General features: G+C 46.1%; 1 protein-coding gene across 1 annotated transcript; it reads left to right on the forward strand.

Moving 5' to 3' along the window:
- The first annotated feature begins 220 nt into the window (after positions 1-220).
- Positions 221-853, forward strand: LOC121630174 (serine palmitoyltransferase 1-like). The gene is made up of 3 exons (XM_041970297.1): positions 221-386; positions 476-605; positions 689-853. The coding sequence occupies exons 1-3, from the start codon at positions 292-294 to the stop codon at positions 836-838; spliced, it is 375 nt and encodes a 124-aa protein (XP_041826231.1). The 5' UTR covers positions 221-291; the 3' UTR covers positions 839-853.
- The last annotated feature ends 13,644 nt before the right edge of the window (positions 854-14,497 follow it).

Consider the following 14,497-nt stretch of genomic DNA (forward strand, 5'->3'; position numbering starts at 1 on the left):
TCTGCAAGCCATGGAGTGGATTGATGGAACATGAGCTGTGAAATGAAACGGTGTGAAATGAGAATCCCATTTGAAAACATCTAGTGAACAAATCCAGGTGGAGATGACGTCTTGACTGTGTTGCTGTTGGAGCATTCAAGTTTTTTGTACTTTAGAGAAATGAACTTCTTTAATCAAACTAAGCTGCATTAGAGCTCAGCAGGTGGAGCTGATAACTATTGACTAACTTGGTGACTCCTGGTTTCTCCCTCAGATGTTCATCTGGAGCTGGAGAGCCGTCTTGCCAAATTCATGGGAACTGAAGAGGCCATCATTTATTCCTACGGCTTTGCGACCATCGCCAGTGCCATCCCAGCCTACTCCAAGAGGGGTGACATGATCTTTGTGTGAGTTCTGGATGTTTCCAGATCCTCGGCATGTCTCCAAACATGAATGTGGTCTGGTTCATCTTCTCATTGCTGTGTTCTGTGTTCAGGGATGAAGCCGCCTGTTTCTCTGTGCAGAAGGGGCTTCAGGCATCTCGCAGCTTCATCAAATACTTCAAACACAATGACATGGAGGACCTGGAGAGGCTGCTGAAGGAGCAGGAGCTGGAGGACCAGAAGGTCAGGACGGCTTTGTGAGGGTTTGGTGTTTAAATGGTCCTCGTCAGAGTCTGATGCTCCTCCATGCTTCCTTTTCCTGGCAGAATCCTCGGAAAGCTCGAGTGACACGGAAGTTCATTGTGGTGGAGGGTCTGTACATCAACACAGCAGACATCTGTCCTCTTCCTGAGCTGGTAAATTCTACACTCAAGATTTTTATTTCCCTCCTAAACAAACCTCATCGTCTTTATTGATCCACTGAGCCGGTTTATGGTGGAGGAACAGCTGCTGGTTGTAGTAGGATTACTTCTCCATGTCCGGACTGCAGGCAGCAGAAACTGGAATACATCAAATTTTCGACTTAAAATCATGTTATTATCATATTATTATTTATATAGCACTTAATTAAACAGCTGTAAGAAAGTGCTTCACGCAGCAGCTGATAGAAGCAGATCGAACTGAAAACAAAAACAGCAGAAATATAACTGCAGGTCAGCGACTCAATAAATAAATAAACAAGGACAGTCTGTGTAAAATGTTAATAAACCAGAATGCAGTGATTAATAAACCTCATCCAGTCACATTTTATTCCAAGTAGAAGATAAACAACATCTCAGATGATGAATTATAAATAAAGAAGTAAAAGGTGGCTGAATGGGTTAAAGCAAACAAGATGGTCCTGAATATATGAAAAACAAGCTGCATGATTGTAATGTCAAATTATATTATTGATAGAAATCCTGGGGTAAATATTAAAATCAGTGATGTCACTGTGCAGCATGTGCATGGGACCAAACTTCTGGGAGTGACAGCTGACAATATCATGGAAAAACACATTAACGATATGATTGCAAACATGGGTAGAGGCACATCAGTTATGAGAAGACACAACTTTTATGACTCCAAACACCTTAAACAGCATTTCAGTCACTGATATTCTCACATCTGGACTGTTGCCCAGCAGTTGGGTGAAATGCTGCTGGAGACATGTTAAACAAACTACAACTATTTTTTTTTTTTTTTTTTTTTTTTTTTTTTTTAACTTGTCTTGTCCAGCATCGTTGCAAACAGAATGATTGTCTGGCTGCTGTCTGGTGCTGGGCAATTTTACTCTATCAAGCAGGGATTTATACTACATGTATAAAGTCCCTCTTGATGACATGAAAAACTTTATTAAATCAGACTCTTAATGCTGGACTCGACCGGAGGGGACAGAGAGAGAGAGAGATAGAAAAGAAAGTAGAGAGAAGAGGGAGGGGAGAGAGAGGGACAGAAAGGGTGTGGGGAGTGCGGGTGGGGACTTAAAACATTATACAGAAAACCATGTAATCCATACTACTTGCAACATATATAGCTAAGATCATCCTGACCAGTAGGTCATTACACAACTAGTTGATAATAGTAACAATAATAATAATCACAATAATAGTAATAATAATAATAGTAGTAGTAATAATAATAAGAGTAAGAGTAATAATAATAATAATAAGAACAGAAGTAATAAAAAAAAAGAAAAAAAATATGATAATAGATATAAGTGAAACTGCTGTATTCAAGAACACGCGCAGAGAAACCTGTGTGGATATGCTGGAGAACTCGGCCACACGGCGACGCAAAGACTGTGTGGAGACGTTCAGGAAGGAGTGACCATGCAGAGTGATCATGCAGATGCCACCTCACTTGAACAGAGGCCAGAGTCAGGCCAGCGGTCCCGAGACCCAGGCCACCCGCCCCCCCGTAGGCTACAGATCCCGACCGGTCCACAGAGACGACCACTCGCCCGCCCAGGAAAGCAGCAGCAGGAGACCCCAGCAGGAGCCGCCCCGCGGACACAGGGCACCGGCCCCGACAGGCCAAGGCCAGCAGTCCCCGACCCCCCCGGGCACCGGCCGCCCGGGACAGACGGGGCAGAGGGCCCGGGCCCAGGAGCGCAGGGACACCCCCCACCCCCACAGGCCAAGGGCCAGCACGCCACCCGGGGGGACCCGGCCCGCCCAGACGGCCACCGCCAGAGGCCAGCCCCACACCCCAGCGCCCAGCCGCACACCCCGAGAACCAGTCCTGCCCCCCCCCCCCAGACCAACACACACAAACACACACACTCTCCTTCCACTCCTCCATTCATCCTCCCACACATGCACCATCCAACCCTCACATACTCTGTCCTCCCACACACACACACCATCCTTCCACCATCCATCCTTCCACACACACACCATCCTTCCACCATCCATCCTCCCACACACTCACCATCCTTCCACCATACACTCTCCCACACCTACCCCATCCTCCCACACACACATCATCCCTCCACCACTCATCCTCCCACACATACACCATCCTCCACCTTCACACCTCCCACACACACACACACACACCATCCTTCCACTACCCATCCTCCCACACATACATCATTCTCCTACACATACACCGTCCTCCCTCTCCTACACCAAACATCCACCTTCACGTACCCCATCCTCCCACACACACACACACCACCCCTCCATCACCCACTCTCCCAAACATACACCACTCCCCCACACACACACCATCCTCCCTCCCATACACCATCCATCCTCCTGCACACACACCATTCTTTCACCATCCATCCTCCCACACACTCCCCATCCCTGCACCATACATTCTCCCACACATACCCCATCCTCCCCCACATACATCCTCCCTCCACCATTCATCCTCCCACACCCACACCACCCCCCCTCCCACACACCACACATCCACCTCCACACACCCCACCCTCCCACACACACACACCATCCCTCCACCACCCATCCCCCCACACACACACCACTCTCCCACCCATACACCACCCCCCCCCCCCCCACATACACACACACACACACAAACACCATCCCCCCACCACCATCCTCCCGCCACCCCACGCCGCGGGGGGACAGCCCCAGCCAGGAGGCGAGGAGACACGAGCCAGGCCCCCACCCCCCCCCCCAGTCCCCCACTCCCCACCCCCAAAACAGCACCTTCCCCCCAGGGCCAGCAGCCAAACCCCCCGGGACAGCCCGCCCACGCCCCGGGCCAACGCGACAGGCCACCCGGCCCGCCCCGCCCCCGGGCCATCCATGGAGACAGGGGCGCTTGAAGACCCCATCCCCCCTCCCTCCCCCACTAGTGAGGGAATATATTATGTGCTGTTTGCAATTAAAAAAAAAAAAGAGGGTTAAAATTGGGGGGCAGTAACTGCATTGAGGAGGGGGTGGGGCCACCTGAGCAGTCCCACCCACCTGACCTCGCATGTTCCACCCCCCAAAACGTGTTTGTATGTTGCAAATGTTATTTGTGCTCAGTGACTAAGTGGAATTAAAAGCTGGGAGGCATGCTGCCGCTCGGCGAAGCAACGGGGCCACTATGATGACCCCCCTGCCCCGCCCAGCGCAACAAGCACACCCCCCACGGCCCTACCTGTGTATGTAGTGAAGAGTGGGGAGGGGAGGGGTCAGGAGATGTAGGTCCAGAGGGGGGTAAGCCTCCCCCCTGGAAGACGACCCGCCAGTGGCTTAGGGCGCCCCCGTCCCCCGCCGGCCCCGAAGGGCGTCACAGGCCCAGAGCAGGCACCCCAACCCAGGCACGCCACGAACCCCCCCAGGGGCCAGCCACCAGCCCAAGGGGCCACTTTCCTCTTTCTGAGTGGGAGGGGGGCGAGGCGAAGGAAGGGAACCCCAGGCCCCCGCCCCCAACACCCAGCCAGGGCGCCCCCCAGAGGACACGTCCTAACCCCCTGCAAACGCACACACTCTTTTTTTTTTTTTTTTTTTTTCTTCTCCCCAGCCACTCACACACACTCTCACACGCCTCTATATACCAACACCTCAATACGTGCACATACCTCCACACACACACGTCAAGCACATACCTATAAACACACACACCGGTGCCCACATACACACACACTCTCATACCCCTCCATACACATACACCACTACACACACACTCCCATACATACCTGCATATACACACAAGCACTTCCATACATACTCACGCCTCCACCCACTCCTTCACTCCTCCACACACACCTCGACCTCCACGTGCACACACTCATATATACATACCTTCACACACACCCACATACCCACAGACACACACACACACACACCCACACACAAACACACCCCCACCCAGGTTCCGGGGCTGCGACCAAGCACCAGGGCACGGACCAACCCCCGGCACGGCACATCCGGACGGGCCCAGCCCCCCCCAGCAGCGGCAGACCCTCCACCCCCAGGAGCGGGGGGAGACCCGACGCCCCAGAGCCCGGGGCCCCCACCCGGCCCACCCCGGGCCCGACCGGCCACCCGGCCAGGGGCCGACGGACACCGACCCAGGCACCCCGGCAGCCACCCCCCACCGCCACGAGGCAGCCCCACCCCGGGGCCCACCCAATGCCGCCCGCCCAGACCGGAACCCCCAGCCGACCCAGCAGCGGAGCAGCCTAGATCCCCACCCAGGAGACAACCGGAGACCCGAAGTCACCAGGGACCCCCCACCCACATCCGCCCCTATCCCAGCGAAGCCGCAATCCTCCACCTACATTAAGTGATGTAGCCAGTCACAGGGGACCAGAGGGAATGAAAGTCAACTGACTGGTTCCTGGAGGAGGCAGACATTGTCTCAATGCTGATGTGATCTAACAGGAGATTTCTAAACTGCTGGATAGACAAATTGTTCTTATCTTTCCAGTTCACAAGAATAGTTTTCTTTGCGATGCATAAGACTGCGAGAACCAAGTTTATGGAGTTTATTCCTATGTTGGTGTCACCCAGGTCGCCCAGTAGGCAAAGTGTGGGGTTTGCAGGAAAACTAGTTTTAAACCATTTTGAGAGATCTTCACACACCTTAATCCAGAACCTTTGGACAGGTGTGCAGGACCACAGCGCATGGATGTAGCTATCAGAGGTGTTCTCAGAGCAGTGTGGGCAGATATCTGATGGTGAAAGGCCCATCCTGAACATCCTGTGACCTGTATAATGAGTTCTATGGAGAATTTTGAATTGTATTAGTTGTATATTTGAATTCTGAGTCATTTTAAACGTGTTTAAACATATTTGTGACCATCTTTTCTGATCAAAGTTATTAGATAAATCATCTTCCCATTTTGAAGTTGGGAGAGATATCCTGTCTTCTAGCTTTGCAAGTAATCTATATATTTTTGATAATAATTTTGGAGTATTATGATTCAGGAATTCTGCTATTCTGACAGGAAGCTGCAAGTCTAACTGTACAGGGGTATACTTCTTACATATAATTGATTTTAGTTGGTGGTACTCTAAGAATTTATTGCTGTTGATTCCATACTGTGAGACAATTGTGTTGAAAGATACAAAGTTTCCATTTTCTATTATCTGTCCTAACTGTTGTATTCCTTTAGTCTTCCATTGAGTGAAGTTTATCATCTTTTTGTTCTGCAGGATGTCAGGGTTGTTCCAGATGGGTGTAAGTCTACATGGAAAGAGGGAAGATCTGGTTATCTTACAGAATTCCCACCAAGCCATTAAGGAAAAACGGATGTTAAGGCTTTTAAAGCACTTATATGGTTTAATGGTTGAGCTGATGAACGGCAGGTCAGAGATGACTAAGTCCTCACACAAAGCCTGCTCCACATCTAGCCACGGCTCATCCAGATAACTGGGTTTGAGCCACTTGGAGATGTACTGCAGCCTGTTAGCTATAAAGTAGTTATTAAAGTTTGGTAGGTCCAGTCCTCCTCTATCTTTAGTCTGCTGTAAGGTTTTAAGGCTGATACGTGACGGCTTGTTTTTCCAAAGAAACTTGGATATGAAAGAGTCCAGAGATTTAAACCAACTGGTGGAGGGTTTAGAGGGTATCATTGAAAATAAATAATTAACTTTAGGTAGAATCATCATCTTAATGGTGGCAACTCTCCCCATTAGTGAGATGGGTAAGCGCCTCCACCGTAAGAGATCATCTTCTATTGTTTTTAGTAGCTGAACATAGTTTAGTTTTGTTAAATCTGATAATCTGGGGGAAATATTTATACCTAAATATCTAATGTTTCCTGTCTGTATTTTGATATTAGGGATGTTTTGTAGGTCACAGTTGATGGACATGGCTGTAGTCTTAGACCAGTTAATAGAATAATCAGATATTGATGAGAACTTATTAATAACTGTGATTGTCTCAGAGAGTGATGTTTGTGAGTTCTGAAGGAAGAGTAATACATCATCTGCATAAAGACTTATTTTATGTTCTATATTTTTGCCCTGGATTCCTTTAATTTCTGTATTTTGTCTAATAGCAGCTGCTAACGGCTCTATGAAAATGGCAAAAAGTGAGGGGGAGAGTGGACAGCCCTGTCTGGTGCCTCTCTGTAAGCGGAAGCTTGGAGAAGTTTGATCGTTGGTTTTCACACATGCATTTGGGTTATTATATAATATTTTAATCCACTCTATGAAAGAAGGTCCAAACCCAAATTTGTCTAGTGTTGCAAATAGAAACTTCCAGTTTACCCTGTCGAAGGCTTTTTCTGCATCTAGAGAAATGATTGTGGATTCTAGATTATGTAAAGTAGAGTAATCAATGAGGTTAATTAGTCTACGTGTGTTAGTAGATGAATGTCGACCTTTTATAAAACCTGTCTGGTCCGGATGTATTATAAGAGGGGTTATTTTTTCTATCCTTCTGGCAAGAGCTTTACTAATTATTTTCAGGTCTACATTTATTAAAGATATGGGACGGTAACTGGATGGAAGTGTGGGGTCTTTGCCTGGTTTTAGCAATAGTGTTATATTAGCTAAGTTCATATTTTGCGGTATTTTTTGTTTTTCCTGTATTTCTAACAACATATTATAAAATGTAGGAGCTAGCGTTGTCCAGAATTCCTTGTAAAATTCTGCTGAGTAACCATCTGGACCCGGGGCTTTATTGTTGGGCATATGTTGGAGAGCTTTGTGGAGTTCATCTACAGTAATAGGTGCATCTAAATTTATTTTATTTTCATTTTTTAGTTTTGGTAGATTAATGTTGTTTAAAAATTGTTCAATATGTTCATCTGTTGGATTAATCTGTGATTCATATAATGTTTTATAGAAGCTTCTAAACGTGTCATTTATCTTGTCTGGGTCATGGCTGATGTTTCCGTCTTGATCTTTAACAGAGGAGATTGTTGTTTTCTCCTTGTTGATTTGCTAAAAACTTTCCAGATTTGTTACTGTGTTCAAAGTTCTCCAAGCGAAGTCTTTGCACTAAAAACTGTGTTTTTTTATCTATAATTTCTTTAAGCTGCAATTTAGTTTTCCTTATATTATTCATTGTGTGCTCTTCGGGGGAAATGCGGTAAGCCTCCTCCAATGATTTAATCCTGAGTTCTAATTCTAAAACTCTTGCTGTTTCCTTCTTCTTCTTATGTGAGGAGAAGGAAATTATTTTCCCTCGCATTACTGCTTTTCCTGCTTCCCAAAGGAGTTTCTGAAGTTTCAGGCATGTCATTTTTTTCTATATAAATTGACCATTCTTTTTTAAAATAATCAATAAACTCAGGATCTTTCAATAAAGAGGTGTTAAATCTCCAGCTTTTACCAATCGGTTTATTATTTTTGTTTCTCAGAGTGAATGAAACTGGTGCGTGATCGCTGATGCTGATTGGATGTATCTGAGTCTCTGAAATGTCGTCCATTAGTGAGTTACTATTTAAAATATAATCTATTCTAGAGAAGGAGTGGTGAACTGAAGAGAAGAAGGTGTATTCTCTTAGTTTAGGATGGTGAGAGCGCCAAGCATCGCAAAGACCAAAATCCTTCATGTACTGTTTGATAGTTTCTGACGACTGCCAGACTCGATGACTACCTGATGTGCTGCAGCGATCTTGTTCAGTCAAGACTACATTAAAATCACCAGCTAGCACTATTCTGTTATCTGAATAATTCTGGAGTGTAGCAAACAGGGAGTGGAAAAAGGAGGGATCATCTGCATTGGGGCCATATACATTGGTAATACATAATTTGATATTACAAATAGATAATAAAGTTATCAGAAATCTGCCTTCCGGATCCACTACTGTGCTATCTATGTCAAAATTTAGTCTCTTATTAATAAGAGTAGCTACTCCTCTCTGCCTAGAATTATAACAGGCTGAATAAACATGAGGAAACTGAGCTGTTTGAAGAAGATCTATGGTTGAGTTTGTTAAATGAGTCTCTTGTAGTAAGACAATGTCAGCCTGCAGCTCCTGTAATTTATTAAAGATCTTCAACCTCTTCTCCCTGGAACCGGCTCCATGTACATTCCAACAGACGATTTTTAACATGGTTATTGTGAATGGTTTAATGCTTCATGCGTGTTACTGACGCGTGTGTCTTTGTGCGCCCCTCTTGCGTGTTCGCGCGTGTTTGCATGCAGCCTGATTGCGCGCGTTTGTCCGTATGTTAAATGTCCGTATATGTAGTCTACCTTAATGCGTGTTCTCTCATACATAAAAGACGAGTGTTTATATTTATCATGTATGGTGCGGCTGTGCGTCCTGACGGTGTTCGACCGGCCGCGTGCGCTGCTGATATTACGAGCTGGATTACAATTAACAGTGAAAGCGTGAAAGATAGTGAAAAGTGAGAAAAGTATTTGTGTGAAATATAAAAACAAAACAGAAAAAAATACATCGATCTAGATGTAGAGGCTGTGGTGAGACGAGCAGTGTGTTCTACTGTCAGTGATCTATAATGGCGAGTTAAGAGTGATCATTTGGAGAGATTGACATACAGCACCTGGGATCAGAAGAGCCACGGAGTGATGTCCGGGTCGCGGTACAGTTGTCCATTAATAAACAGTTTATCCACCGCGATGACAGCGCGAGCGCCATTAGCCATAGATTTCCTTCTGATGGGAAACAGGACTCTCTGTCGGTCCAGAATCTCTCTCGGATATTGGTCGTTTACTCCGAAGTTGGTCCCCTTCAGTTCGCGGCCCTGGTTCTTCACCTGCTCCTTCTGTTTGAAGCTGACGAACTTCGCTACGATGGGTCTTGGTCTGCTGGACCCGGGTTTCCTCCCGCCGAGCCGATGGACTCTGTGAAAGGAGATGTTTTTCACCGTTTCTTCCGGGAGCTTCAGGTGGGTTTTGATGAAGTTTTTCACCGTGGTCTCGGGGTCCTCCTCCGTCTGCTCTGGAATCCCTGCAAATACCAGGTTCTCTCTCATGCTCCGCGCCTGCAGATCGATCACCGTTTCCTTCATCTTCTTATTTTCATCTGAGAGACGGGTCAAGCCCTCGGTGAGGGATTTTACCGTCTCTCTGAGACCGGCATTTTCTGCAGCCAGACTTTCCACAAACTACAACTATACAACATAGAGCTGCCGCACCATTCTCAGGTGTGACTACAGAGCAAATATCATCTCAATGCAAGGCTGTTAGCAACACATCTGCTCTAAAATCACCTTTTTTCGTTTAAAACACTCTCTCTATCATAGTTACATCACTAGACATGCAGCTGTAGGAGATTTTACACCTAGAGCCAGATCAATGCCATTAAACGAAGGTTACATATAGAAGTATGAAAAGAATGGAAATCATCACAAAAACACATTAAACTCACACTAACGCCAATCAATTCAAAATGTTAATAAAACAGAATCAAAGTCTGGAATTATATGTGTGTGTATGATACACATGGTGTAATAAATTGTTAGTGTGAGTGTATGTTGTATATGTGTATATGTGTATATATATACATATATATATATATATATATATATATATATACACATATATACACACACATATATATATATATATATATATATATATATATATATATATATATATATATATATATATATATATGTATATGTGTGTATATATGTATATGTATATGTGTGTATATATGTCTCTGGAGACCTGCAGAAAACCAGCAGCAGCATTTAAAAGCAGCTCTTTTTCTGGGTAGGTAGTCAGTGCTGAGGACTGAAGCCGTCTATTGTTCTGGTATCAGTCAGGACTCAAGCAGAAGGGTTTTTGATCCAGATGCATTAGTTTACTGTTACTGTCATGAAGTTTACTGGAGATAAATGTACGCTGCAGCTCCACGCTGAGACGAGATTTCAGTTCCAGAAATCTCATAGTCAGCTGGTTCATAACTGGCTTGATGTTTTGGGTGTCACGGTACCCGACACATCAATTAATCGTAAACATCCCTCACACATATCGGCAAATCAGTGCAAGTTGTGGAAACAAGATGAAGCTGTTGTTGCTGCAGAAGAGGTGGGAAAGTACGACTGAGACTCGTTTCTACCAGACAAACAGATCACGTCATCCTTGTAGGATTTTCTGGCTTATAGAGAAAAAGACCAAGTTGTGGTTATGGACGTCTCTGCAGCCTGTAGAGCAGGAAATCCCTCCAGCATGCCTCACGTCCTGCAGGATTGTGATTATTTTTCTTCTTTTCACACACACATAGAACTTTCTGCTCACTGGTTGATCTTTGGCTGCTCCTGATTGGACGTTACCGTCAATCTAAGCTCTCTGATTGGTGGAAAGTCTGACAGGAAGTGGCTTCATCATCATGTCCAGGTCTAAATAGAGGTCTCTTAGCAACATAGTAGTGATGGTGATGTTTTTATGATGAAATGTGATAAATAATGCTGTTATCATGGATCATTGTGGATTTACCAGATAGAGTCTCCGAATAAAACTAAATTTAGTGGCTGGATTGTAAACCTCCTGGACGGGATAGAAATGCTGGAAAACCTCCGTAGATCATCTAAAGGGTAGCTATCCATCACATTTACCCCACAGAGATACACACCACCGCTAGGAGATGGACCTAGGAGATGGACCTAGGAGATGGACCTAGGAGATGGACCTAGGGGAGATCTGCTGCACTCACATCTCTTCCTTTAATGTGAACTCCGCCTCTTTTTGTCCTAACTCCGCCCTTTCCTTTGAACTGATTGAGATTTGAGTCGATCTGATCTTTGTCCAGTTTTTTACCAAACACATAAAATAAAATATGTTAAGGAATAAAACGATAAATGGTTTAATAGATACAAGGATTTTCACCTGATCAGTTTATAAAGCAAAATATGTAGTTCAGAGTTTCTGCCTAGTTTTTGTTGCTAGGTGGAATCATCATTTTTCTACTGATATCATAAAACAGAGTTTTAATTAGTAGACCTCTGTGCAGGTATCTGGTTCAGTCTGGGATCAGTTGACGTTGGTGGACCACCGTGGAGGATGTTTCTTTACATGATAGTCATTGAGCAGACGCTTTTCTCCAGACTTAAAGATGTTGGCAGTAGCTAAGGACCCCACTGGTAGGTGTTAACGTTCATCCCTGGGGGATTTAAACCCTGATCTCCCGCATGGGAGACGGAACCTCTGCCAACTCAGCTATCCAGCTACTGAAGGAGAAGAGGGGGCGGGGCGACATACCTGTGAATCTTCATCTTTCTCATCTTCGTCATGGCTCACAGTCCAGAACGGAGACTGCTCCTCCAAGGTTTCTGTTATCTCTTCCGCTTGTTTGTCAGATTGGATCTCGTCCTTGGCAGAGCGAGGAGATGGACATAAAGGGTTAGCACAAGAGTCTACTTCTCTGATTTCTCTGCTTACACTCACCGTCCTCTTCATCATCAGGACCATCTTCTAGTACCGGGTCGTCCTCTTCATCAGGTCCACCTTCTAGTACCGGGTCGTCCTCTTCATCATCAGGACCATCTTCTAGTACCGGGTCGTCCTCTTCATCATCAGGACCATCTTCTAGTACCGGGTCGTCCTCTTCATCAGGTCCACCTTCTGGTACCGGGTCGTCCTCTTCATCAAGTCCACCTTCTAGTACCGGATCTTCCTCTTCATCAAGTCCACCTTCTAGTACCGGATCTTCCTCTTCATCAGGTCCACCTTCTAGTACCGGGTCGTCCTCTTCATCAAGTCCACCTTCTAGTACCGGATCTTCCTCTTCATCAGGTCCACCTTCTAGTACCGGATCTTCCTCTTCATCAGGTCCACCTTCTAGTACCGGGTCGTCCTCTTCATCAAGTCCACCTTCTAGTACCGGATCTTCCTCTTCATCAGGTCCACCTTCTAGTACCGGGTCTTCCTCTTCATCGGGTCCCCCTTCTAGTACCGGATCTTCCTCTTCATCAGGTCCACCTTCTAGTACCGGGTCGTCCTCTTCATCAAGTCCACCTTCTAGTACCGGATCTTCCTCTTCATCAGGTCCACCTTCTAGAACCGTGTCGTCCTCTTCATCAAGTCCACCTTCTAGTACCGGGTCTTCCTCTTCATCAGGTCCACTTTCTAGTACCGGGTCGTCCTCTTCATCAGGACCATCTTCTAGTACCGGGTCGTCCTCTTCATCAGGTCCACCTTCTAGTACCGGGTCGTCCTCTTCATCAGGTCCACTTTCTAGTACCGGGTCGTCCTCTTCATCAGGACCATCTTCTATTACCGGGTCGTCCTCTTCATCAGGTCCACTTTGTAGTACCGGGTCGTCCTCTTCATCAGGACCATCTTCTAGTACCGGGACGTCCTCTTCATCAGGACCACCTTCTAGTACCGGGTCGTCCTCTTCATCAGGACCACCTTCTTGTACCGGGTCGTCCTCTTCATCAGGACCACCTTCTAGTACCGGGTCGTCCTCTTCATCAGGTCCACCTTCTAGTACCGGGTCGTCCTCTTCATCAGGTCCACCTTCTAGTACCGGGTCGTCCTCTTCATCAGGACCACCTTCTTGTACCGGGTCGTCCTCTTCATCAGGTCCACTTTCTAGTACCGGGTCGTTCTCTTCATCAGGACCACCTTCTAGTACCGGGTCGTCCTCTTCATCAGGTCTATCTTCTAGTACCGGGTCGTCCTCTTCATCAGGACCACCTTCTAGTACCGGGTCGGACCTTTTTAATCCTGGTGTGATAGATGAAGCAGGTGGTGGAAACCTTCCTCAGAGGTTTTCTCCATATTGACATGACAGCATCACACAGTTGCTGCAGGTTTGTCGGCTGCATCCATGATGAGAATCTCCCGTTCCACCACATCCCAAAGCTGCTCTACTGGACTGAGATCTGGTGGCTGTGGAGGCCGTTGGAGTCCAGTGAACTCATCGTCATGTTCTAGAAAGCAGGTGGAGATTATCTGAGCTTTGTGACATGGTGCATTATCCTGCTGGAAGTAGCATCAGAAGATGCTCCACTGTGGTCATAAAGGGATGGACATGGTCAGCAACAATACTCAGGTAGGCTGTGCTGGTTAAACCAGGCCACGTTGGTACTAAGGGGCCCAAAGTGGACCAAGAAAATCTCCCCCCACCATTACACCAGCAGCAGCCTGAAGCGTTGATCCAAGGCAGGATGGATCCATGTTTTCATGATGTTTGCAGCAGATTCTGAGCCGAGCATCTGAATGTGGAGCTGAAATGGAGACTCATCAGACCAGCAACGTTTCTCCATCTTCTATTGTCCAGTGTTGGTGAGTGTGTGTGAATTGTAGCCTCAGTTTCCTGTTCTTAGCTGACAGGAGGCACCCGGTGTGTCTTCTGCTGCTGTAGCCCATCTGCTTCCAGGCTGGACGTGTTGTGTGATCAGAGATGATGTTCTGCAGACCTTGGTTTGAATCCGAATTTGACTTCCTGTTGCCTTTCTGCCATCTGCAACCAATCTGCCCATTTCCTCTGATGTTGCAGAGAAATACTCACCTGTATGTGTAAAGAGTAAAAGCCCATTTTCACACAGTATTGATAACAGTAATAATATGCTGTATGCATATTATTACTGTTATCAATACTGTGTGAAAATGGGCTGTTGAAAAATATTATTTAAGAGTATATGTTCCTTTCAGTTTGATGCCAAATTTAACATAAAAGGTGGTCCTGATGCAACAATATGATTTATGAGATGAACAGTAACTGTCTCACTGATTGATTTGGTTTGTATCATAAT

Source organism: Melanotaenia boesemani, chromosome 19 (genome assembly GCF_017639745.1).
Source record: "Melanotaenia boesemani isolate fMelBoe1 chromosome 19, fMelBoe1.pri, whole genome shotgun sequence".
NCBI lineage: Eukaryota > Metazoa > Chordata > Actinopteri > Atheriniformes > Melanotaeniidae > Melanotaenia > Melanotaenia boesemani.

Excerpts from the sequence above, each read along its gene's own strand:
- LOC121630174 (XM_041970297.1), top strand. The coding sequence starts at position 292 with ATGGGAACTGAAGAGGCCATCATTTATTCCTACGGCTTTGCGACCATC. Across the intron at positions 387-475 it reads AGGGGTGACATGATCTTTGT|GGATGAAGCCGCCTGTTTCT; the intron begins GTGAGTTCTGGA and ends TTCTGTGTTCAG. Across the intron at positions 606-688 it reads AGGAGCTGGAGGACCAGAAG|AATCCTCGGAAAGCTCGAGT; the intron begins GTCAGGACGGCT and ends TTTTCCTGGCAG.